The 26800-nt window shown below is 39.6% G+C and overlaps 1 protein-coding gene across 9 annotated transcripts in view; it reads right to left on the bottom strand.

Annotated features, from left to right (window-relative positions):
* Positions 1-26800, bottom strand: part of HIBCH (3-hydroxyisobutyryl-CoA hydrolase) — a 121278-nt gene that overhangs the window by 12579 nt on the left and 81899 nt on the right. For 4 of the 9 annotated variants that reach the window (XM_070475865.1, XM_070475862.1, XM_070475863.1 and 1 more), the window contains 7 exons: positions 25374-25519; positions 21913-21999; positions 17428-17486; positions 16641-16722; positions 6712-6831; positions 2318-2347; positions 1564-2025 (listed from right to left, as the gene is read on the bottom strand). In XM_070475865.1, coding sequence (XP_070331966.1) covers positions 1837-2025; positions 2318-2347; positions 6712-6831; positions 16641-16722; positions 17428-17486; positions 21913-21999; positions 25374-25519 — 713 coding nt within the window. In that variant the 3' untranslated portion in view covers positions 1564-1836. Of the gene's footprint in view, positions 1-1563; positions 2026-2317; positions 2352-6711; positions 6832-16640; positions 16723-17427; positions 17487-21912; positions 22000-25373; positions 25520-26800 lie in introns of those variants that run through there. The other 5 variants (XM_070475869.1, XM_070475864.1, XM_070475868.1 and 2 more) reach the window with 3 other exon arrangements.

Genomic DNA, 26800 nt, shown 5'->3' with positions numbered 1-26800 from the left:
CACTGAATTAAAACACCAGACCACCTCAGGTTATCACGAGAAGCTCTACTTCTCTTATTTCAAGTGTAATCATCACTTAGCATAGCCACACAGTATCCCCACAGGATTTTAGGCATGAAGCAGTCCATAACCTCCTCCTAAAAGGGAGGAAAATGTCAGTTTCCTGGTTGTGATCACATACTACAGTTACACAAATGTTACCATTTGGGAGACTGGGTGGAGGGTATGGGGGACCTCTCCATGTTTCTCACAACTACATGTAAATCTACAATTATCTCAAAAAAATTCAAGAAAGAGAATGAGGCTATACTTAGTATGGCTGTGGTAGGGAATTTCAACCATACTTTGAATGTGCATAATTTTTGTGAGGAATGAAAATATTTAAACATACAAGGCCAACCGGCCAACGCATTAAAAAATGAGTTTATCACTAAAAGGCTAAATAATTAAAGAAGCAATCTGGGAATCAAAGGCAGCAAGTTGCCTCAGGAGATAGAGGGAAGGGGGATTTATGCATAATTAAATGTGGATACTGGAGGGTTCCAAGGTTTGGCCGCCTGACTACAGGATTCCAGTATCTGATCAGTGGTGATACTGAACACTGATGCTATGATCCCAGCCAATTTGAAAATTTTACATTCCCTGGACAGAGTAAATAAAAACAATCCTGGAACATTCTACAAGAATCTCTTTTAAGCACTCAAGTCAATGCTATATACCTTCTGAACAGTCAGTCTACTGAAGGACAAAAGGAAAGAGAATATTAATCAAATCTTCAAGGTTACTTAATTTCAAACTAACAACATTTTTAATCCAGCACAGGTAAAACATTCGTGCCATGTAGGAAACTCAGGTTTTTCAGAAGGTTTCATGAGGTACCCACTCAAAACTCCAGCTGGTAACTCTCCAGCAAATCTGAGTTAATCCTTTTAAAATTCTTTTCTGTAAGTTCTAAAGGAAGAAGTTTATTCTAGATGTTAAGAGCATTTCTGACAACCATTCCTCTAATTTGGTAGCTTAATTCATTTGCTAACATACTTTATAATTAGCAAATTATAGCAAACATTTGGTTATGCAAGAACATTTTAACAGTTTTACTCAGAATAGATACTGCTTTCTGAATAAAGAGGTTATGCTGAAAAATGAGGCTGCATACTTAGCCTTCATTAAAAAGTAGCTTGATAAGCCCCTGCCCTGTGAATTAGAACTTTGATGTCCCTTGGTTTCAGTCCTTTTTCCTTAAAATATCTAATGGTATATCTAAAAATACCTTTCTTTTTTAAGTGAAGAAGGGCTTCTATTAACACACACTGAATACTATAGCAGCATAACCAAGTAGCACACAGGTCCTCCTCACGACAGAGGTCTAAGCTCTGATCCACACGCAGCAAGAGTCTGCAGGGAACCAATGGGAGGAAAGTATGTTTTCTATAAAACATACAACCATCTCTGCAGACTCAGCTCTATGTGTTCCCTAAAAGGACTTTTTATTTCTTATACTCTATCATGCCAGAAATGAAGAGAATTCTACCATAGTGACCAGTGTTTACTGAAGCTTACCACTCAGAGAATATAACCTTTTATTCAGATAGAGTATATCCAGAGTCTGTACTATATTAAAGTGATAAATAAAAACACAAGAAACGTAGATATGTAAAATACATGCAGAGGGAAAGAACTCATTTTATACAACATAAATGACATAACATAATGACAGCTATTATTTATAGGGATATGAGCTCATACATAAAAAAATGATTTCAAATTTGCTAGAACAAAAATCAATTGCTTGCTTTTTTTAATATTCTGACTAAAGATGACAAGCAAAAATAGGAATTAATGCCATTTGCAGATGCTGCTAATTACGTCATGCAGTTTTTTCTCAAGGCAATGTTGAGCTGCTAGGTACAGGCAAAGTGGTAGATGGCAGGGCTCAACATGGCTGGGGTTTCCCCAGGCGGTACAAAAGAACAGGGGCTTCCGGGCTTTTTGCAAGAGAACAAAGGCACCTTTCAGAGGCTGCAGCTGCAGAAAGAGTTGATAAACCCACACTGCTCTCAGCAGAGGTAGTCCGTGAGACTGCTGGGAGCAGGATTACTTCTCATAGAAATTAGGGAGTTAGTGATAAGGCTACTGGAATTTTTAAAACAATTTTGGTTTCAAAGATTGATCTTCCCTCACATTGGTAATATTAAAAAATTTTTTCAATCTGTATAAAAGTTTGATTTTGACTAATAAAACAACTGTCTTTTTAAAACAATATATGCCCCAAAATCCTATTTTCATAATAGCCAGGAAGGAAACAAGTGTCACTTACCTGCCCTAACGCCTTCACCAAAGTCATGGCCTTTCTGAAAGAAAATCAAGATTCAGTGAGGAATTTCTGGGCATCCTCCTTCCTGATGAGCCCTGCTCTTCCACCCCCTTTAGTCCCCAGTCTCGTGGCCACACCCTGAGCCACAACTTTCAGAGACTGGACCACCTCTGATCACCTCCTCCTATTCTTATTTGCCAAGTATCTCCACTGCTTCAAACCGCCAATCTTACTGAGCTCCCGTGACCTACGATTTTCTCACCATTTGTTATGGCTTCACTTTGCTCTTCATCCAGCCCGGTTTCCCCAGTTATTTAATGCGGTCATTATTTTCTTGAAAATGCACTCATCTCCCTCAAGCCTTTTTCTCCCATTTATTCTATCCTGCCAAAATCTCAGCACCAGCTAAACCCTACCATTTATCTCTGCCTGTGTTCACACAGCTAAATCTCACTGCAGAAGAACCATACAGCTGTGACTGGCTTCATAAAATTCATGATCACACATCTCAAAAGGCACAGAAAACTGCATCACAATCCATGCTCTCTTTCCCACTGCTGGATATGACTTCCACTGTCTTCATCCTCTCAACCTCTACCCCTAGGCAAGTTCTACTCTCTACACTAGATTCTCAACTAATGATTTAACCTCCTACACTAGATTCTCAGCTAATGACTTAACCTTTATTTTTTAAAAAGAGAGAGAAGCCCTAAGACATGAACATTCTCTTATTCCCACTATCAAAACACCTACAGTCCAACTACAGCCATCTGCACCATGCCTTCCGATTCCCAACCAAGGCAAGAAGGGACTCTCCCCTGCCAAAGGCCAGTCCTCCCTGCCTTCCCATTCATCTGCCCTCCTCTCGAGGGCTATGCCTGAGGAGGTCTTTCTCTCTCTTTTCCTGGCATGGTCAGTGTACACAGTATAACTCAGTGGTTAAATGCATGCACTTCAAATATCTGGGCTCATCTCCTGGTAGCTACATGACCCTGGGCCAGTAATTTCTCTACTTCCCAGTTTCCTTATATGAAATGATAATATCAATACCTCCATCCTAAAATTATTTTAATCAATATCCCAACACAACATCTGACAGACAGTAAGTGCTCAGTAAATGTTTACTATTATTAGTAGCATCAACATAATCCTTTTCCCCTGTTGGATCATTCCCAATCATTAACAAACATGTTTTAGTAACTTCCACCTTACAAAATCAAAAAGGAATCTCACTTGATTTCACAGTCTCAGCTTCTACCCTGTTTCTCTTTCAAGAAGAAAAGGTTATGAACACAGTCTTAGCTTCTTCACATCCCATTTACTCATTTCCCCTCCCCTCTCCAACTTACTACACCGTAACTTTTGCCTCAACACACCCCTGAAATGGCTTGCCAAAATCACCTGTCACTTCAGTGTTCCCATTGCACAGTATGTCTTTATTCTTGTCTACTAGAGGCTTCGCAGCACTCCTCCTCCTTGGAGCGCTCCTCTCCGGCTTTCACGACACCACACTCTCCTGGTCCTCCCACCTCTGTCCTCCTCCTCTTCCACTGCTCACTTTCGGTCTATATGATCTTGCTGTGCTCATTCAGTCGCTAAGTCATGTCCGACTCTGTGACCCCATGGACTGCAGCACTCCAGGCTCCTCTGTCCTCCACCCTCTCCTGGAGTTGGCTCAAATTCATGTCCATCGAGTCAATGATGCCATTTAACCATCTCATCCTCTGCTTCTCCCTTCTCCTTTGACCTTCAGTCTTTCCCAGAATCAGGATATGATCTTATCCACTCTAAACTCAACACAGCAGTGCCTAAGTAATCAATTCTGTTAAAATATAAGATTCTGGCCCTCCACTGCTCAAAGGCACATCCGGTGCCTTCCCATTTTACTCAGAACAAAAGCAAGCAGTTGCCAGAGCTAAAACAGATGACTACTGCACAGGACATGTTCAGGGAAGATTACTACCCCACCTAAGCCACATGTTGAAGTGAAGTGAAAAGGAGAATCGATTAAGTCTTCTATGAATTTAACTTCAGCTTCGCAGGAACTCATTCTTCTGCCCTCAGTGCTGTATGGACATGATCCCATAAAAGCCATTATAGCAATCGTACTCCACGTTCCTGCCTTTCTGGTTGCAGGCCATGAGAATTAGGGCACCCCTGCAGCAATCTTATAAAGTCTTAGAAAGACCTCCAAGGCCATATATGCTCTGCACAGCCGTTCCCTACCCTGTCAGCTCCGACCTTCCTCTCGCACCCACCGCCCACCCTGCTCCTCTCAATCCACAAGGCCTACCTGCATTTCCTAGAACAGGAAGGCCACCCCCACTCCCCTCAGAGCTCTGTGCTTAGGTGCCCTCCAGATATGTGCATGACTCACTACCACACTTCTTTCAGGTTTTCACGCAAAGAACATCATCTCAGTGAGGTCTTCTCTGGTCATTCTATCTACAAGTTCTACTTATATCCTCCTTATTCCATACCCTTCTTCCCAATTTACTTTTTCTCCTTAGTATTTATAATAATATACTACATATTTAACAAATTTATCTACTTATAGTTTATCCGCCCCACTGTAAAGTAAGTTCCATGAGAGGAGGGATATGTCTGTTTTGTTCACCTATGTATTCATGCCGAGCACATGGCAATAAGCACTCTTATTTGTTAAGTAAATAAGTAAATCTCCAAAGTCTTGTTTGTTTTTAAACTGGTGCTGTCTTTCAGACTTAAATTTCTAATCCACACCTGTAAACTCCAGCTCCTAAATGCATTCTGTCCTTTCCATCAAGGCCTATCTATCTCCTTCAGTTCAGTTCAGTCGCTCAGTCATGTCCGACTCTTTGCGACCCCATGAATCGCAGCACACCAGGCCTCCCTGTCCATCACCAAACCTATCCCCTACATCTATCTCAAATCCACTTATTCCTCACCACTGCCACCACTTGAGTCTAAGCCACTACTATTCTGCACCTGGATTACTGCAGTAAACTCGTATCTGATCTTCACCCCCACTCTGAAACCCCTCCAGCCCCATCATCGCTCAGCAGGAATAATTACCTTCTTGAAACAAATCAAACCAAACCACTCCCTGCTGAAACCCACAAGGCTTTTCAACATGCTCATGTCTCACCCTTCAGGTCACAGGTGAGCTAACAATCTCAAGATGTTTTCCTGGACCTACTTATCTCTACTTATTCCCTCTTTTCCCCACATCACTCTATCACCAACCTTGTATGTCTCCTTTAGAGCACTTACCACAATTGGTAATTATTTTACTTATTTTATTTGTTCTTTATAGTCTCAGGAAGCTATAAATTACATGAGAACAAGGACATACAACAGCATAATACGCAGCACAGTGCCTGGCATTTGGCTAATGTATTTGCTGGGAGAATGAAGGAAGGAAGGAGTCAACCCATCCAGTCAGTGCACTAAACGTGAAAAACAGGGACTGGGCGAGGTGTCCCGGGTGGTCGTCAAGACTCTGCCCACCTGGCTTCACCTGCCATGTCTGTGCCACTGAACAGCTGCATCACCTTAAGCAGGGTACTTTTCTACGCCACTGTTTCCTCAGCTGCAAAGTGGAAACAATAATCATACCTGCTTTCTAGAGACAGTGTAATATTTAATGGAAAGAATGCATATAAAGTACCAAGCATAGTACTGACTCATAATAAAAGACCTCAGTGCAATTTACATCCTATGGAGTAACCTCAAGATATGACTAATAGAGCTTAATTTATGATTGTATGAACTATTTTGAGTATCTTCACAATAATATTCCAGGACATGGAAGTCCATTAGGTATATCTGCTTTCTAAATATTAAACATAATATTTCCTTTAGGCAATGAGTTTATTAATGCAAAGCTTCTCTACACATAACACAAAAGAGATAATTTTGCTTTAAAAGAATTTATCTGGAAGAAGAAATCACTATGACTGAAATATTTCATGAAATCAATAATATTCTATGTGATTATTGCCTATTTAAAGTGTATCCATAATGGTATTTTAATGCTAGTCTATTAACTGAAACATGTAACTGACTAATAACTTCCCTTTGTCCATTTTATATATATTTAGATTTAGAGAATTTATGCTTCTTGCCTGTGCCTGAAAATGGCATATAATTTCTGAAAATGGTTATAATTTCTATTTGAATTTCAAGAGGTCAGAGTCCTTCTTACAATTACATGCAAATGTAACTGCTATTTCATAAAGGCTTAACAATCTAGTATTTCCACACACCTTAAGCTAACTGGCCCACTGTATTTTCACAGAGTAGGTTTACAGACAGTTTCAATTTTCTTGTTTATAAATTTTCTATATTTATCATGTTCTATAATGAACATATATGACTTTCACAACTAGAAAATGAAAATAAAGAAAAATTCTTACCATACAAGCTTGACTCAGCCGATATTCCATAGTTAATACTTCCGGCAAGGTCTTTGAAGACCCCTCCATGAGTTGCCTTAGTGTGATCTTTAGCGAAGTTGGAGACATTTTATTAATTACCTATTAAAGAAAAAAAAGAATTTTTTTTTACTAGCTTTAGCCCAATACTCCCTTTACTTTTTAATAATAAACTAGCCAAGTTTTGATACAAATCACATTAAAATTTGCTCCTTAACAATACCTTCATACAACAAAATCTCACAAAAGTAAGATTATGCCTTAGCCTAATCCTGGCAAAGCACCGAACAAAAGTTTTTAGTCCAGTACCACAAAGATCATTTTTTCTTTATTAAAAAAAAAATACATAAAACGTTCTCTAAATTCTGTCAGATTTAATCTCAAAAGAAGGAACACTAACAGAAATTCAAGTAAATTTAGATCATTTTACTCTTTAAAAATGCATTAAAAGTAGAGCTGATACTGACATTAAATAGAGGGTAAAGACAATGAACAGGAACTGAGAGCTTAAGAAGCTAATTAAAGGCAACAAATTGGCTTATTCTTCACCTAACTCAAAAGAATATATAAAGGTATAGGAAAAAATATAAATGCATATAATCCTGCTCTCTTCTGATGAAAGACTACAGAATATTCCCAATCTATTAGCATACTATGAGATGAACTCTCTAATCCTTCCATTAAAAAACCAAAGTCACTATTTTAAAGTCTTTGGGGCCTCCCTAGCGGCTCAGCGCTAAAGAATCTGCCTGCCCCAGCCCAGGCTGGATGCATGAGCCAAGTGCGCGGGCCTGGTGCACTGGGAAGACCCAGAGGAATCAGGTGAAGAGGGAGGTGGGAGGGGGGATTGGGATGGGGAATACTTGTAAATCCATGGCTGATTCATGTCAATGTATGACAAAAACCACTACAATGTTGTAAAGTAATTAGCCTCCTAATAAAAATAAATGAAAAAAAAGAAAAGAATCTGCCTGCCAATGCAGGAGACACAGGGTTGATCCCTGATCCGGGAAGCTCCCATGGCGGCGGAGCAACTAAGTCTGTTTGCCACAAAAGCTGAGCATCTGCTCTAGACGCCGGAAGCCACAACTACTGAGCCCATGAGCAGCAACTAAGGAAGCCCGTGCACCCGGAGCCCACGTTCTCCAACAAGAGCAGGCACCGCAGTGAGAAGCCCATGCACCACAACGAAGAGCAGTCCCTGTTTGCCGCGACCAGAGCAAAGCCCCATGGCAACGAAGACCCAGCACGGCCAAAAATAATAAATAATAAATAAATAATTATACAAAAGAAAAAAATTGCTTCAGTTCAGTTCAGTTCAGTCGCTCAGTCATGTCCGACTCTTTGCGACCCCATGAATCGCAGCACGCCAGGCCTCCCTGTCCATCACCAACTCCCAGAGTTCACTCAAACTCATGCCCATCGAGTCGGTGATGCCATCCAGCCATCTCATCCTCTGTCGTCCCCTTCTCCTCCTGCCCCCAACCCCTCCCAGCATCAGGGTATTTTCCAATGAGTCAATAACTATACAAAAGAAAAAATAGCTTAAAATAAATTAATTAATTTAAAAAGTATAAAAAAATAAAAACTTTCTTTGAACTGTTAAAAATGCCATGGAGAAAAGCTTCAGTAAGTCACAGGTTGCTGCTGCTGCTGCTGCTAAGTCGCTTCAGTCGTGTCCGACTCTGTGCGATCCCATGGACTGCAGCCTACCAGGCTCCTCCTTCCATGGGATTTTCCAGGCAAGAGTATTGGAGTGGGTTGCCATTGCCTTCTCGAAGTCACAGGCAGTATTCACTTAAGAAGTATTCAATGTAGTTTTCAAATTACAGAGGTCAGAGAAGAAGAATATATCATTTGTTCATACAATAGAAATTAGTTAATCATTTAATTTGAATAGCAGATATTTTAAAATACTTGCAAGGCACAAGAGAAATAAATCAGTGCTAAACAGGTCAAAACAAATTATTTGAAAAAATATAGAAACCATTTTGAGTAGAAGTAATGTTTTCTACAAGGGGAAATGACACTTAGAAAATAAAAAGTAAGGAATACTAATTAGAGACACTGTATACAGTTGGATTTTTAATTTTTTAAAGAAAAATCTAAAATAATATATCCAATCACTTTTTAAGAAGTTAGTAAGAATAATAACATAGTTAAAACAACAGATATCAAAACCCCCAAATAACAAACTCCTGTCCTACATTATGGTCAATTAATGTAAAGAGTCTTTAATGAAATCTCCCATTTATGGGTCTGCCCCAAATCTTCAGGATACCTTCTTCACACATTTTGAATAGAAATAAATGCCACCATTAAGAGAGAAAAAAGGCAAGTAACAGATAGGAGGAAGATATATGTAGCTTATGTACTGGATAAAGGACTTAATATGGATAGAAACATCCACATCCATAGAAATAACTCCTACAGATTAACAGTAATAATAAAAGATTGAATAGACACTTCACAAGAAAGGATACCACACAATCAATAAAGGTATGAATTGATACTCAACCTTATTAGTCATCATGGGAAATGCAAATTAAAACCACTATGCAATGCTATTTTACATATATCAAAGTGACTAAATGAAAAAGACAAGTAATCTCAAGTATTGGTGAGAATGTGGAGCAACTTACTATGCAAGGTAAATTGGTACAACCATATTAGAAAACTTCTTGACAGTAACCAACATAAATGTACATACTGTTAAATTAAACAGAGGCCATCCAACTGAAGTGCTCTTAATGCTTTAGTAGCCTGTAAGCAAACCAAAATCTAAGGCTGTAATGCCTCAAGTTTAAAAATCTAAACTTTAAAAAAAAAATCTAAATTTAAGGACAACCAATCATAAACAACCAATTTAGGCTTTCCCAAATAAAGCTACTGCTTAAGCTACAGCCAATCAAATAAGCTTTGCTTCCACCTCCTTTCCATAAAAGACTTTGCCCATTTGGATCAATTTTTGCTCAAATAAACTCTTAAAATTTTTAATATCCCTCAGTGTATCTTTTAACAACACATGTGATTTTGCAGAACTACTCCTAGGTGTATACAGAAATGCATATCTTTGTTACCAGAAGACACAGACCAAATTGTTCACAGCAGCATTATTTCTAACAGTAAAGACTACAAATAACCTCAAATGTCCTAGAAAAAGCAAACTGCAGCAAATTTAATGCCTACTTCTATAGCACAAACTTTAAAACACAATTTGGCATATCATTTTATTTTTTAAATAATTAGTTTTACTGAAGTATAATTTACATATGATAAAATTCACTCATTTTAAGTGAATTTAGGTCTACAAATTTTGAGGTATACAGTTGTACAACTACCTCCACAATAAAGATATAGAACATTTCCATCACCCCAAAGAGTTCTACTTCCCTCAATTCTATCACAGAACAACAGTTTTCTGTGCCTACAGTTCTGACTTTTCTAGAATTTCATAAAAATACAATCATACATTAAGTAATCCTCTGTGTTTGCCTTCTTTCACTTGGCATAATGCTTCTGAAATTCATCCAAGCTTTTAATGTACCAACTCATCCCTTCTTATAGTTGAGTATAATATTCCACTGTATGAATTTATCACAATCTGTTTACTCATTCAACACTGCCAGGGATTGGATTGTTTCCAGTTTGGGGCAACTACAAAGTTACTATGAACATGTAAGTACAAGCACCTGTGTAGACATATGTTTATATTTTTCTTTGGTAAATCCTTAGAAGCAGGATTGTTGGATTTTTCCAGTAAGTGTACATTTAACTCCATAAGAAACTGCCAAACTGCTTTCCTGCCAGAAATATGAGATATAAGTGCTCCACATCTTTACCAACACCAAGTGTTGGTGCTATCAACCTTTTAAATCTTAGCCATTCTAGTAGATGCTCAGCAGCATCTCATCATGGCTTTAATCTGCATATTCCTAAAGATTAAAGATCTTGAGGGACTACCCTCGTCTTCAGTGGCTAAGGTTCCATGCTCCCATTGCAGGGGGCCTGGGTTCAATCCCTGGTCAGGGAACTAAAAATCCATCAAGCCAAAACTAAAACCTGGCACAGATATATTTTTTTAATAACAATAATAATAATAAAGATGCCGAGCATTTTTTCATGTGCTTCCTAGCCATTTGCATATCTTCTTTGGTGAAATGTCCACATTTCCCATTTTTAGTTGTGTTTACATTCTTATGTCATAAGAGTTCTTCACATATGGTGGATTTAGGTCTTGTTATCAGATACATGTCTTACGAATATTTCCTCCCAAAGTGTTGCTTCATTTTCCTGATAGTGTCTTTCAAAGAGGAAAAGTGTTTGACTTTAAATAAAGATTTATCAACTTTTTTTTCTTTTGCAGTTCCAGCTTTTCACATTAAAAGATAATCTTATCTAACCCAAAGTCACCAAGATTTTCTCCTATGCTTTCCTTTAGAGTGGTACAGTTTTAGTGCTTACATTTAGGTTTGTAATCCATTTTGAACTGCATCTGGGTGTGAAGGACCTCAAAGCATGTTACCTCAAGATATGCCACCGTGGCATACTGATTATTGAGTTAAAGGCATTTGGGAACCAATAGGTATAAGAAGGGCACTTTGACCCTCCTTTTCTTCCTGAAAGCAGGAGATGCAACCCCCATGTGAAAGGTACCCTCCCTGTGCCAGGAGGAAGGAAGACATCCTGATCACCAGAAACAGGGAATTTGGGGCCAATGGGTGCGTGCTAATTCGCTTCAGTCATATCTGACTCTGAGACCCCATGGACTGTAGCCCATCAGGCACTTCTGTCCATGGGATTCTCCAGGCATGAATACTGGAGTGGGTTGCCATTTCCTTCTCCATTGGGGCCAATAAATCTGAACAAATAAGCCTTGCTTACTTCTTCACCATGTACTACTCCTAACAAAAAGTTCTTTGTCTTGTCAATTCTTCACAAATGTATTGTCTTTTTTATCTAAAAGGTATGAAAGCTTCCTGCTCTGGTCATCCCTCAGGTCTTCATTCTCTTGTACATACATCCATGTACATGTAAAAATTTAATAAAATCTTTTCCCATTGATCTGTCTTATGTCAGTGAGATTCCTAGACCAGCCAGAGAACCTAAGAGGATGGAGAAATTTTTCCTCCCTACAAGGGCAAAATAAGAGCCAATAACCATTTTTTGTCTTGCATATGGATAGCCACTTGTTTCAGAGCCATCTGTTGAAAAGGCTTTCTTCTCCCCACTAAATTATCCTGGGAGTTCAGAGCAAGTTTCACTCTAGTATTAATTTATCCCCACTGCTCAAGTGTAAACCTTCTGGCTCATGGCAATGTGAACACTTCCCAGACCTGTGTGAGCCTTGCTAACTATTCAAACTATTGTTTTCCTGTGACTCTTTCCCTGGTCTTGTGGAGTTTTACCCATAACATTTACAGATCAATATCCTGGAAATTCCTCCAAGAAGAAAGCTGAGTCAGTCTTAGGGCTCTCTTGTTTGTTTCCCTTCTCTCAGGAATCACACGTGCTGCCTGCTTTGTCCAAAATACTTATTTTATACATTTTGTCCAGTTCTCTAGTTGTTTACAGCAGAAGAACAATTCCTGTAGCAAATTTTCTGAATACAGGTCACTTTATTCTTAAATAGTACAGTATACAGGTAATTCTCAAAGCTTACAGAAAGACTAGTAATCTTTTAAGTTTCTCTTTTTAATACTGTGCTACTACTCTTTCTTAAAATCTATGCCCTGGTTAATGTTCTCAGTTTTCCTATTTTTCCTCCAATTTTTCAGGGCACGAATTCTTTAAAGAGGCTTGTCATACTGGTGTATGTTAACTTCTTCAAGTAAAAACAGTTTCATTTTATTCTTCGTGAAATGAGCATTGTAAAATAAAAACACACATAAATCTCACATTGGTGATTAGAGAGAAGAAATACCTAAGACTCTAATAAATTTTCTAGTACTGGCAAAGGAACGTACATGCCCTCTCTCTAAGCCTTTAACACAGCAGGCTGTCCTACATCAGTAACAAGAAAACACCTAGAGGACAAGTCCAAAGCAACACTGGATTCCCTGGTCATTTGCTCAGACCACCTTTCTGGGCTCTAATCTGACTCACTGCTCCCTGCTCTTGCTTCTCTGCCTCTCTTAGCCGTGAACCTCATTCCTCAGTGCTCCTAAGGCTTAGTGTTCTTGCTGAGAATTGAGGTGAGGCAGGTAGTCTCAACCTCTCCTACTTATGATTCCTTTGATTACTGACATCACTTGTAATCCTGGAAAAGAAATACTTCTCTGATTGGCCCCCAAGAACCTTCTTTACTTTGGCAAGCCTGCATGTCTCATTAACAGAAAAGGGAGACTGAAACAGGAGAGCACAACCTACAACTGAACACCAAGAAAACCAACAGCTAATTTAAAAATGACCAAAGAACTTAAACATTTCTCCAAAGAAAATACAAATGGTCAATATGCATAGGAAAAGATGTTCCATATCACCAACCACTAGGGAAATGCAAATAAAAACCACAATGATGTATCACCGCCCAGTCATTAGTACGGTTATGAGAAAAAAAAAGAAAGACAAAATAACAAGCGTTGGCAAGGATGCAGAAGAATGGAAACCTCTGTGTACTGTTGTCTGTGGTGCACCTGCTATGGGGAGGAGTACAGAGGTCCTCAACACATTGAAAATAGAACTACCATGTGATGCAGCAATTCTACTCCTGGGTGTGTACTCAAAGAATTAAAAGCAGATATTTGTACACCCATGTTCACAGCAGCTTTATTCACAAAAGCTAAAAGGCAGAAGCAACCCAAATGCTTCCAGATGGATGGATAAACAAAATGTGGCATAAACATACAATAGAATATTATTAAGCCTTAAAAAGGAATGAAATTCTGGTACCAGCTACAACATGGATGAACCTTGGTATCTCATCATGGTAAGTGAAGTAAACTAGTCACAATAGGAAAAAATGCTGTATGATTCCACTTATGCAAGGTGTCCAGTGTAGTCAAATTCACAGAAAAGGAAAGTAGAATAGTTGTTGCCAGGGACTGGGAGGAGAGGGACATGAGGAGTTATGGTTTAATGGGTATAATGTTTCAGTTTTGCAAGCTGAAAATATTCCGGAGATTGGCAGCACAACAACGTGAATATACTTAACAATGCTAAACTGTACACTTAAAAGTGGTTCAGAAGGGACTTCCCTGGCAATCCAGGGAATCTGCCATGCAATGCAGGGGTCACCAGTTCAACCCCTGGTGGGGGAACTAGAATCCCATATACTGTGGAGTAACTAGGTCCTTATGCTGCAACTACTGAGCCCGTGAACTCTAGAGCCCGTGAAGCACACCCAGAGAGGCCACAACAAAAACCTCATATGATGCAGTAAGGATCCCACGTGTCACAACTAAGACCCGACACAGCCAAATAAATTCTTGGCACCATGAATAACGTACTCCATAAGGACAGGAGGTTTGATGAATTCCAACCTTAAGCATTATTTAAATAATGAAAAATGGTATACTGGAACTTAAGAGGAAAATCTAAGAAAGCACATTAGAAGCCATAAAATAAGGTACAATGAAAATTCCATCAGTTGTAAAGAATTTACCACTTCCCTAAATCATTTTTTAAGCCCATATGTTATCCTATAGTGAAAGTGAAAGTTGCTCAGTCGTGTCTGACTCTTTGCAACCCCATGGACTATACAGTCCATGGAATTCTCCAGGCCAGAATACTGGAGTGGGTAGCCTTTCCCTTCTCCAGAGGATCTTCCCAAACCAGGGAGTGAACCCAGGTCTCCCGCGTTGCAGGTGGATTCTTTACCAGCTGAGCCACAGGGAAGCCCAACAGTGATTAGTAGCTAAAAATCTAAAGAAAGGATTAAAGAAAAACCTTATGTTACTTAATGATAAACAAGAATGTTGAAAAGAATTCTGTCCTTCCTCATGGACAATCCAGGAGAGAAAAGAACCCCTAAGACAGAGCAGATGTTTGCACCTTCCAGCATCAGCACAGCCTAGATCACTAGGGCTTGCAGAAGACAGACAGGAATCCCTGAAAAGCCCACAGGGTTAGGAGCAATCCTTGAGGTTTACTGACAGAGTTAGAATCTTCTTTAAAATTTGTTCAAACACATGATCGGCAACCCTGTCACTGAAGCACTAACAACTATCTCCTCCTTCGGGGTTGTTTTCTGGTGTGTGTTCTGGCTGACATAATTAAAAGGAGCCCTATATCTAAACTCTGTCAGGGAAGCCTCAGCGGGAAATTTTGATCCCCATATCATGTTATACCCACCAGATACTAATATGTGGAGCCACATTCATTCACCAGAGCAGGTCAACTGAATAAAAATGAACATCGGTCCTTCCTGTGAGAGTGCTCAGTGCTGATCCTAGCTGTGATAGGTGATTTGCCAAGTAGCCTCCTCTGAATGCAGAATAAACATGCTGCCAGAGGAATGGGAGGAAAACTGATCAAAGTTCCACCCCTCAGTTTTGGGGTAGGCCAGTGGTTTTAAAACAATACGGCTAGTTGCTTTTCTGTACTGCCTTAAAGTGGTACTATATAGCCTATGAGATAATATGCTGCCCCATGACTACTTTCAAATGAAACTGCCGAGTGCATACTTAACACTATTGGGGGTGGGAGGGGGGGAGGCGGGGCCAGGAATGCTGGTTTCAGTGTTGCTCTGAAATCAAGAGAATCAACTTCCAGGTCAGAATCCTTGAAATAGAAAATGATTACCAACATTTATGCAAACATTCCTGAGAGTTGTTAATGGTAACATTACTTTTGTGAATTAGGGAAATCTATGGCTATTTGGGGCTTCCCTTGTGGTTCAGCTGGTAAAATATCCACCTGTAATGTGGGAGACCTGGGTTCAACCCCTGGGTTGGGAAGATCCCCTGGAGAAGGGAAAGGCAACCCACTCCAGTATTCTGGCCTGGAGAATCCCATGGATGGAGGAGCCTGCTGGACTATAGTCCATGGGGTCACAAAGAGTCTCACATGACTGAGCAACTTCACTTTCACTTTAAAAGTTAATAAAATCCCCATACTAAATAAGATCCTAAGAGACAAATTAACATTCCCTCAAGAATGAGGAAACGTTTTCATCTTTACAGGTAAGATTTAACTTAAACTTCTGTCAGTAAGTTATCTGACAACTGAAATGCTATACCTATAAATTGAAAAATACTATCAGATAATGAGAAGCCACCTTGTCTTTTCAGGATAAGGAAACATACTTTTTCTTCACTTTGTCTAGAAGTCTAAAATAAGTTTAACAGTCACATGATGGCTCCACAAATGTCAGTGTCCAGTGTGCACTCATTTACACAGAAACAGCTTTCTTCTGCTGTCACAAGATGAGTCATGTTGAAGAAAGACCAAAGGGTGCTAACACTGGGGAACACCACTAAGCACTCAGCTGTGGCTGAAGATGGAGCCTCTTGCTAGTTTAAAAGGGATCACTTTCTTATTAAACTTTCTGCTAAAAAGACCATATCCTGACATGTTGCAAGTTTAATATAACTCACATTTTAATGTCACAATTGCAATAAATTATAAGGTGACTGCTGTCCATCAATCCAACCCTTCTAATAAAAATGTCCCTGAACATTTCTCCCTCAAGACAAAAAGGACTACTGGAGATGAAGCATGCTTATGAAGTCCTTCTCTGTTCCATTCAAAGAACCTAAAAACAGCTTAGCTTTGCTGTCAATATCCAGTGGGTAGACAAGGCCCTTGAGTTTGGGTAAAGGTTTTGTGGAACCACTTTGTGATGCTCAAGGGAGTCCAGAAAAAACACTGCGCAGTGGGCTATGTCCACACCACAGAGCTCTGACACCTCTCAGAGGCTGCTCTACCACAAGAATTCACCACACTCCAGGCAGAAACAATCTATTTATTACCTTCAGTTGCTCCAGGGCAAAAGATGAACCGTCTTGCTGTAAATTGTCAACAATCTGTTCCACAGTATTAGCTGAGAACCAACTATTAAAAAAAGGAAACATATGACTTCAATAATATGCAAGCTATTTCTTCTTTCCATGATAGCAATGAATCTAAACATAGATTTCCCTTAAACTTTATTTCAAAAATGAAAAAAATTTCCAACCTATACTATAGGATGATGAAATAAAATACTGCCTCTCTGGGTATGTGTTTGCAATCTACCTTCACTAATATGAATAAAGCCTAAATTTTCTCTTCTGCTTTCTTGAATCTACTATATATACATAAATGACATCTGAACTATTAAAAAAAAACTGATGCTTCTAAAGTATAAAGCTGGTTGCCTTACATCCCAGTGGTTTTTTCCCTCCCCCTATGTTTCAGTCAATCTGTCAGTCTCTCAAACACTGCACAAAACTTTTTGCTGACCAGCTTGATATGCCCTTCAGAGAAGATGACTTCACAAAGATAAAAGACAAGTTAATTGTTATTTTCCAGCCTCTCTTCCCCATTAAAGAAAAAGAAAGATGTTTTGTGATAAAATGAAACAGCATGATAGATTACTTAAATATAATTAATTTATTTTCCCCTGAAAGAGTGGGCAGGAAGCCACTTTCAAACACTATTGTTATCTTATCTCAGAATTCAGTGCACTGTCAAACAGCACAATTACAGTGTCAGTAAATTCAACTTAATATAGTCTTTCCAAAGGAACAGATATAATTGAGATCTCTCTTTAAGTACCTGTTTATTTTGTCCATGTGTTCCTCAAGTACAAAAGGCTTGTCTTGACCAATCTTTGACTGTTTGAAAAGAAAACCTTTAATTAATTTGAAGTAATACAAATTTTTGTAAACCTTTAAAATTTTCACCATATTTAATGATATATTTTGAGGGAAATTATAACTTTCAGTTAAAATTACATCCAATCTCATAAATAACTACCACTGTATGTTCAAAAGTCAGACTATGTATTATTCCAGACTAGCACTTGATAAAAGTATCAACAGCAAAAAAAAACTGTTTTTGTATTTTTATTTGTAGGCATTGTACATGATGATGTCATCATCAAAGTGTGTCAGTGAATTTAAGGATTGCAAGGGACCTGAGAAGTCATCCTGCCCCAATTTCTGATACAGAAATTCCCACCACATCTCTGATGTTCCCACAGCATTGACCTCCAGGGGAAAAACACTACCTCAGAAAAGAACTCATGAGTGCGTGAAAAACTATAATTAGGATTAAAAAAAAAATTCTGGACCAAAAACCCACCCTCTCCTGTTTATAGTTCTAGTTAATCCCCCTGAGTTAATCTCTTCTTGCACAGTGCAGTTTTGAGTCCCCTTACAATCCGGAGCCACCTTACGTACTAAGGGGTTTATGAAGTTCATTCTCCAGGAGTGTGGTACAGTACCTTAGCTGCAGGCGTGGCTGAATCATAGCACAGCACAAGGATCTGCAGACCCCGGCTTGTTTTGGAAACAATGCTCTTTACAACAGGACTAACTGTTGGGGGAAGCACACTAACTGAAACTACCCACCCTGGCCAGGCACCATCTGCGTGAGATGTTTCAGGACAGGAGGTCCTAGTAAGGAACACAGAACTAATAGTTTACTACCAACCAGAAGCATCAGAAAAGATCAAAAGGAGATGCCACGTGTCCTACCATCTCCCAGAACCCTTCTCACTGGCATCCACCTTGGCTGAGCAATGTGTAGACCACCAGGAAGGACTCTGAATCAGACTGACTGACCAAAGACAACCCAGAAACTAGTCCCAAACCATAAACCCCGAGACTGCAAGCCACGGGGCAGGGCAGTTCTGGGCTCTTTTACCCTCCTGCTCTCCATCAGGGCACCCCTTGCCAGAAAAATCTCTTGCTTTGTCAGCCCGTGTGTCTCCTCAGTAATGCATTTCTGAGTGTTAGACAAAAGCCCACTGTCAGGCCCTGGAAGGGGTCCCCCTTCCTGCAACAGCTCTGGCTTAGTTTGGGCGCAGTCTTATTACGCTTCTGGTTTCAACTGAACAGTTAAGACTTTTTTTAAACTGGTGCCATTTTAGGCTACATTTCTCCCATCCTGTACTTATGAATTGGGTACCCTGGACTGAAATTCAATTAACTCTATTGTGACATTGTGATTTAAAATAAAAAATATGTAGCTGGTCTTCACCCATATATTTGGCCATTTATTCCAGGCTCACAGTTCCCAAAAACCCATGGAAATCCATAAGTGGAGCATCTTTTGTTATAATATTTGGTCTTTTGTCCTCATGAAACGGGTGTCTTCTGTTATTCACAACAAGCCCTTTTCAATCATACCTTTGTTTATGTTCCTGAGGAAAGCCCCCAGGTCCCGGGGGAACCAACCAAGGGAACTTTTGAGTCTCATCCCTCACTGTCCACACTCTCCCACACCTCCCCCTCCTCCACCTCCAGTGAAGGGAAAGGGGCTGGAAATTGAGTTTGATCACCAATGGGCAATGATTTAATCAACTGTCTCTATGTAATGAAGCCTCTGTAAAAACTCCAAAGGATGGGGTCTGGAAAGCTTCCAAGGTGATAAACATGCAGGGAGAGTGGTTCACCCCAACTTCATGGAGACGGAGCTCCTGGGCTTGGGCCCTTCTGGACCTCACCCAGTGTATCTGTTCATTGAGCGGTGCATTCATATCCTTCATCGTATCCTTTATAATAAACCAATAAATGCTATGTGTGTCCCTGAGTTCTATGAGTCATTCTAGCAAATTAGCAAAGCCAAGGAGGGGATCATGAGAACCCCGGTTTACTGCCAGTCAGTGAGAAGTACAGGTGACAACCTGGAGTCTAAAGGACGGTCCATCTTGTGGGACCGGACCCGTGAGCTGTGTGATCTGATGGTAACCTCAGGTAGGCAGTGTTAGCACTGAAATGAGTCACAAGACACCCAGCTGGTGTTGTGGAGAACTGCCTAATATGTGGAAAACAAACATGTCTGGCGTCAGACATGTTGTGAACATGGTAGTAGTGAGAGAATAAAGGAAACACATGGAATGTTTCCCCATATATCGATCAAATTTCATATTTTTACATTAAACATGTTACTCTGAACTTTAAGTGTTTTTTTTTTTTGCCCACATGTTTACCCAACTTATTTTCTTAGTTTCAAATCAATCTGATCAAAATGCCATCAACATTCTTATCCAAATAACTGAAAAAAAAAAAAAACACTGAATAAGGCCAAAATGACTTTACTTACAGACCAACAGCCACACACTTATCAGAACTCTCTGATAAGGCCCTTCAACCTCCACACACTATAATCCATCCCACATTTATCCAACTTGGCAACATAAGAGACTGTCAAATGCTTTGACAAACTCTGATGAAACCCTCACAGGCTTGCATTCATATTCACAGCACTAAGTATTCAAGGCCCATGAATCTCTACACATGTTTTTCAGTTCTAGGTAATGTTAGGGTGAGGGGGAACTATTTCTCTAAATATTTCCTATCCTCTATTACAAATTCCTGACAGTTAAGATATTGGACCTCCTGGAATAATTTTCCTTTCTCTTCATTTTTCATCTTATTATCCTCTTAGAGTTTTCCTCATCCACCAATTTTAGTCTAATCTATTGTGGGTTTTTCTTCTCCCTTTCACTGTCATATTTTAAATATCTTTTTTATTCTTTAACTATTTGTCTTAGTAACAGCTGTTATTTCACAGATAAAATATTTTCCTCCTATCTGAAGATTAAAAAAAAAAACACAGCCAAATCTGTAATTGTTTAGTTTCCTTTTCCTTGCACTGTCTACTCCCTTCAAGTACCTTTTTTGGCCAATCTCTGGTTTTTAATGCCTGACAGTCCTTGTTTTTCTGTGTGAAGTACTAAAATTTAGAAGCTTTGTAATGTCAATTGCAATTACAGAACTGTCAACTATGTATACATTATGAGGTGATCACACAAAGGCCCGAATGTTTCTTTCATTAGCGGGGTCCTCGAGTGTCAATAGCTACACATTTTCTTTTCCTTCTAATGAACTGCTTGGGAGTGGAATGGCGCTATGGACTAAATGTTTGTGTCCCCACAAAATTCACATTGAAACCCTAACTCCGATGTGATGGTATGTGGGGGGTGAGGCCTATGGGAGGTAACTAAGTCAAGAGGATGGAGCCCTCAGGATGGGATTAGTGCCCTTATACGCAGAGCCCTGAGAGAGCTTCCTTTCTCTGCTGTGTGAGGATATAGCAGGAAGGCATTCATCTGCAGAACAGGAAGAGGGCCTTCACCAGGAACCTAATCAGCTGGCACCTTGATCATGGACTTGCCAACCTCCAAAACCATGAGAAACTTCTGTTGTTTAAGCCACAGGTCTACAGCATTTTTGTTATGGGTGCCCAAACTAGATAGATGGTATGTAAGAATTCTAGGAGCCAACCAGGAAAAGAGGCCAGCATTCTTCCCATTTAATATGTTCTGCACCTTTTCAGTAGAACATCTGCCCTGCCCTTAGCCAGCGAGGCCCTGTCAGAGCCTTGGTACCTACAAAGAGTCCACAGCAAGAATTGGTTTGCTTATTGGCTTCCCCCATTGAAGGATAAGTAGCTGCCCTCATCCTTCCACTTTCAAGCTTCCAAAATAGTGACATCTCATACCTGCCACTGTCTCCTCTTCTGTTCTGCTTCTCTTTGTGGATTCCTGCCTTTTCTATTCCTTTATTATAATTTTAGTGGGGTTCAGGAGGGAGCATATATTCAATCTATTGATATCATTTTTAACTAGAAGTCATGTAGCATCTTTATAGATTCTCAGTGCTCAAAAGAAAACATAAGGTAGGCTACATAAGCAATTAAAAGAAAACACTGCAATGTACTTCATTATTATATTCAGACATATACCAGAGTTTCACTTTAGCAGCTCCACAAGTAGCATCTACATTGAACCTACATTAGAGAAAAGTCACAGTGTGTTGTAAAAAGCCCTTGCAAGGGCCAATCACGAGGCTGTGCCCTGAAATTCACCAGCAATGAGAAAACAAGCCATGTAGCTGCAGGTAAAAAGTCATCTTCTCAGACGGCTGTCCTAACAATTGTGAAACACTGACACTCCTATCAGGTTTTAACATAAATGAATCCCAGTGTGTTTATTTATATTCACAAACTATAATATTCATCAACTTCTAATTTTTCAGTCACTCCCCCTTTCCCATGAGTTAAAATCTGAGGTTAGAATACTGACAAGATTACCTTTGCATGGTAAGTTTCTAAGACATCTGCAATATTTTCTTTTGAAGGAGATTTCAGGGCTAACAAATCTTCTTCTAACATGCCCAACTACAGGTGGAAAGAAAGGAAAACATTTAAAAACCCATAGAAACACAATTTTTTTTAAAAGAAATCTTATTTTTTAATAAAAATCCTTGTCTTAAAATTATGACACTCTCTTTTCAGCTGAGTCAATGAAGGCAATTTTCACTTAGGTTGAAGGCACACACATTCCCACAAAGCAAATGCTGCCTTGCAAGGAATGGATGAAGATGAAAAAAACTGAAGAGGAGAAATAGAGACATTCATCTTTGTTTCCCTCTGGCTATTGAGCACTCGAAATGTGCTACTGCAACCAAAGATCTCACTATAAATTTTACTTTAATCGATTTTAATTAAAAACTGCCACATGTGACTAATGGTTACTGGAGTCAAGGCACAGCTCTATAATACAGCCACACTTAACTCTTGAACAGCTGTTAACATAACTGATGCCATCTTGCGCCCATACACTTTCTTCTGTTCTCCCACCGACCCTACCAGGGCTGTGCTGGGCAGTAACCCCTTCTCTATCAAGTGCTCTGTAGTTAACAGACATCATTAAATGATGTCTTAATAATCATTAAGGCCAGGTGGTCAGTAACCCCTTCTCTATCAAGTGCTCTGTAGTTAACAGACATCATTAAATGATGTCTTAATAATCATTAAGGCCAGGTGGTCTTCAAGGTCTGTTAAGTCCCCAGACGATGATGAAGACTCTCGATAACATACTCCCAGTGCCCAAGAGATGCCATGGAACTCATGTGTGTGCTAAGTTGCTCTAGTCGTGTCTGACTCTTTGCGACCCTATGGACTGTAGCCCGCCAGGCTCTTCTGTCCATAGAATTCTCCACGCAAGAATACTGGAGTGGGTTGCCATGCCCTCCTCCAAGGGATCTTCCCAAGCCAGCGATCAAACCCACGTCTTAAATCCCCTTCAATGGCAGGCAGGTTCTTTACCACTAGCACCACCTGGGAAGCCCACCATGGAATTCCCCAGGCAAGAATACTAGAGTGGGTAGCCATTTCCTTCAAGGGATCTTTCTAACCCAAGGATAGAACCTGTTTCTCCTGCATGGCAGGCAGATTCTTTATCATCTAAGCCACCAGGGAAGCCCAGAAATGAATTAACCATTCATAAATCCTGATTTAGGAATCCATGTCCTGTTTCCAAGCACACACCCCCATATCCAAAGGTCAACTATAAAACCGTCCCACTGGCCCCTCAGCTGTGAATGCTGCAAGATCCCCGTCCACCCGATCCCACCCTGAGAGTACGTTATCCTATGATAAACTGACCCAATGATTATACAGAGACACTTGCCTCAGTGTTTTGGTCTCAAGATACTGTCAGTATCACAGTTTGGTGGGTACTTTTTGTTCCCTCCATCTTCCAACAGCTCTCCATCTATATCCCTCACATACCTATTCCTAAGATCAGCCAAATGGACTTTTTACTGTTTCTAAAACAAAGCTAATGCTTTCCTACCGCTATGGGCTTGCTCATTAAAGCTTCCTCTATCCAGAAAACCCTCTCCTGACTTAAGGCCCAGTTGGCCTGTTAAGATTCAAGTTGAACTGCAACCTCTATGAGAAAACTTTCAGTCCTTTATTATAAGTAAGCTCTTCCTCCTTTCAGTCCATTGAATCCTTTCTTTGTGTTCTGTTTGCAGACTTATCATACTCTACTCTGTCAGGTGATCCAGGTGGTTTTTTATCTTTTTTACCCCTAGCTTCATTCCCAATGTGTGTTACTCATTTCTGTTATCTGCTGCAGGCCCTGTAAATGGCAGCCGATGCACTGCAGATACTACTGGGCAGACTGACAAAAAAAAGGAAGGGTTGTGGTTCAGTTCTCCCCACCAGCCTTAACCAAATTCCACTATAATCAAGAGTGTCCCTCCAGAGTAGATAACGGAGTGCCCCTGTTTGCGCCCTGTTATAGCTCGGGGAAGAATAAGACAGCCACCTACTCAATGCGACCGAAGATGCCCATAAAGATCTGAAAACTCAGGCAAATGTGATGAAAGGCCCTCATGTCAGCGTTACAGGGACAACCTTCAACTTTGTATACATTCATACATTTTAATAACATTCCCTCTGCTATCTCCTAACACTCCTCCTGCAAGATCAGAAATCCCTGAGTTTCCTGGGAAGCTGACTTTACCCCCACAGTTCCAGGGGCTGGGAGAGATTAGTCAGTGTATTCCACCCACCCACATGATTCAGGCATTATACAAGCCAGCTGAATCAGACTGAGCTAAACTAGTTGAAGAATAAATCTCAAATCTCTTGCTGAGAATTCTGAGGCAAAACCAACTTGAACTGTGGTTTCTGTTACATTTAACACAATGAGTTTCAACTGCTAGGATAAGACTACTGTCCTCACTTTGGAGATGGGAAAACAAGCTAAAGAGGCTAAATTCAAGCTAGGATATAAAACCAGACTGTCCATCTGCACATCCTTTGCCACTACGCTATCCTGTGCTAAGAAAACTGACCATGTGGCTTAAAAAAATTTTTTAAGACCAAGGTAAGTAATATGGGTTCCTTACAACAAATACCCTTTTAGAAGAGTTTTTAAGATCATATTTTACAAACTTTTAAATGCACTGGGGAAACTAACAGGAGAACCTTTCAAAAATATCTTTATAAAAGCCACTGCTGTCGTTCAATCACTAAGTCATGTCCAACTCTTTGCAACCCCATGGACTGCAGCTCACCAAACTTCTCTGTTCTTCACTATCTATCAGAACTGGTTCAAACTCATGACCATTGAGTTGGTGATGCCATCCAACCATCTCCTCCTCTGTCACCCCCTTTCCCCCTGCCTTCAATCTTTCCCAGAATTAGGATCTTTTCCAGTGAGTTGGCTCTTCATATCAGGTGGCCAAAGTACTGGAGCTTCAGCTTTAGCATCAGTCCTTCCAATGAATATTCAGGGTTGATTTCCTTTAGGACTGACGTGTTTGATCTCCTTGCTATCCAAGGAACTCTCAAGAGTCTTCTCCAGTACCACAGTTCAAAAGCATCAATTCTTCAGCATTCAGCCTTCTTCTTTTATAAATTCAGATTTTTATACATTAGACTTTCTTAAAATATTACTTTTTTTTTTTACACAGACTATAATTATTCATTAAAAGATACTCACTGGAGGTACCAGGCAAAACAGCCCTGGATCTAGATATAATTATCTCCATTTTGCATACAAAACTGAGGATTGAAGAGCTTAAGCACCTTCCCCAAGGTCACACAGCTTTAAGGGCAGATGCAGGATTCAGACCCATGTTTGCCAAACACTTATACTGTTATACTGTTAAACTGTTATCCCAAACACGTATACCACCTCCCCATGCAATATGAGTTATTCCAACAACACAAAGTGCAGCCATCCAAGTAATTACCTTTTCAAAATCTACAAAGTGTGTAGCAATTCCTGCTGTGTACACATCTCTTCCTTTCAGCCTGAATCCTGTTAATGCAAGGAAGTACCCAAGTTTTCCTTGAAGTCGTGGCAAGAAATAACCTCCACCCACATCAGGAAATAGCCCTGTAATTAAAAACAAACAGAGATAATGACTCAAATGGAAGAGATAACTGCAGCTCTCTTTATATCAAAGAGCCATTTTTCTCTGGGGTCTGAATCTATATTAAAACATTATTACTATACCATGGTACTCTAACACAACACACACAACACAATATCACAAGACTTGCTATAAACTGTGCTAACTTAATTGGGATATTTTTCAAATTTTTCATGTTTCATTTCTATAGAAGACAATAAAGGATTTGATGACACAATGTTTTCCATGTAACTACTTGATAAATATTTACCTAAATTTCTTATCTTTACTACTACTTTTAAAGAATCTCCAAGGATTTGAAATATTTGAAAACAAATATTTTCTGTCCAAATGATTAGCACAGAGAAAAATATAATCTGTGGCTATTATGTGGTGAATTATTACTAGCATTTAATCCATTTCTATACAGTCAAATATCTAATATTCAAGATACTTACAGTGATGTGATAACCATTAGTTCTAATACATGAACAAGTTTATACCTAATCAACAGAATTTGCACCTATTCTTTCCTTAATCATGAGGATTAAAAAAAGTCCCTTAAAAAAAATTCCCTTATTCTCTCTACTGGCAACAACTAAAAACAGCAGATATGCAAATACTTGTCAATATACTACTTTTTGGTGTTTAAGAGCTTCTTAAACAAGCTTGACCCTCTAGGTTTAAAAGCTATCTATTTCAAAATCACTTCAATTAAGTAAGCTGAGATAAAAATATAAGCATTCAAATTCTTTCCAGGTCTACTTGCCAAGTTCCTAGACTTGAAAGCATCAGTGGCATGTTACTGTAAATAGAAATATCTCTCAACATCTCAAACAACATAGGTCTAAAGTTGAATTCATAACCCCTGCCCACCCCCCAACACCCTCATCCCGTTCACCCAGCCCAATAAAGGGTACAACTATCCAGACTCAAACCTCCTCCTGTACCACCCCTTAACCCTCCATCAACAACTATCATCTGTTGCTTCCTCCTCTAGACAGTTCTCTACACAACAGCCAGTGATCTTTTTAATAACATAAACCTTTTTTTAATGTTCTTGTCTGACTGAATTTTTAAAATTATCTTAATAACACAAATTTTGATGAGTCTTGCATTCCACTGCTTAAAAGTCTTCCATGACTGCCCATTTCTTTTAGATTAAAACTAAAACCTTTATCAGTCTTCAAGACCCCTTACCACTTTCTCAATCACATCTCTTACCATTCACTCACTATACCCCCAGCACTTTGGTCATCTTTCTG

This window comes from Odocoileus virginianus, chromosome 13, assembly GCF_023699985.2.
Source record: "Odocoileus virginianus isolate 20LAN1187 ecotype Illinois chromosome 13, Ovbor_1.2, whole genome shotgun sequence".
Lineage (NCBI taxonomy): Eukaryota > Metazoa > Chordata > Mammalia > Artiodactyla > Cervidae > Odocoileus > Odocoileus virginianus.
Note: the sequence above shows the minus strand (reverse complement) of the source record. Positions and strands in the feature narration are given on the sequence as shown.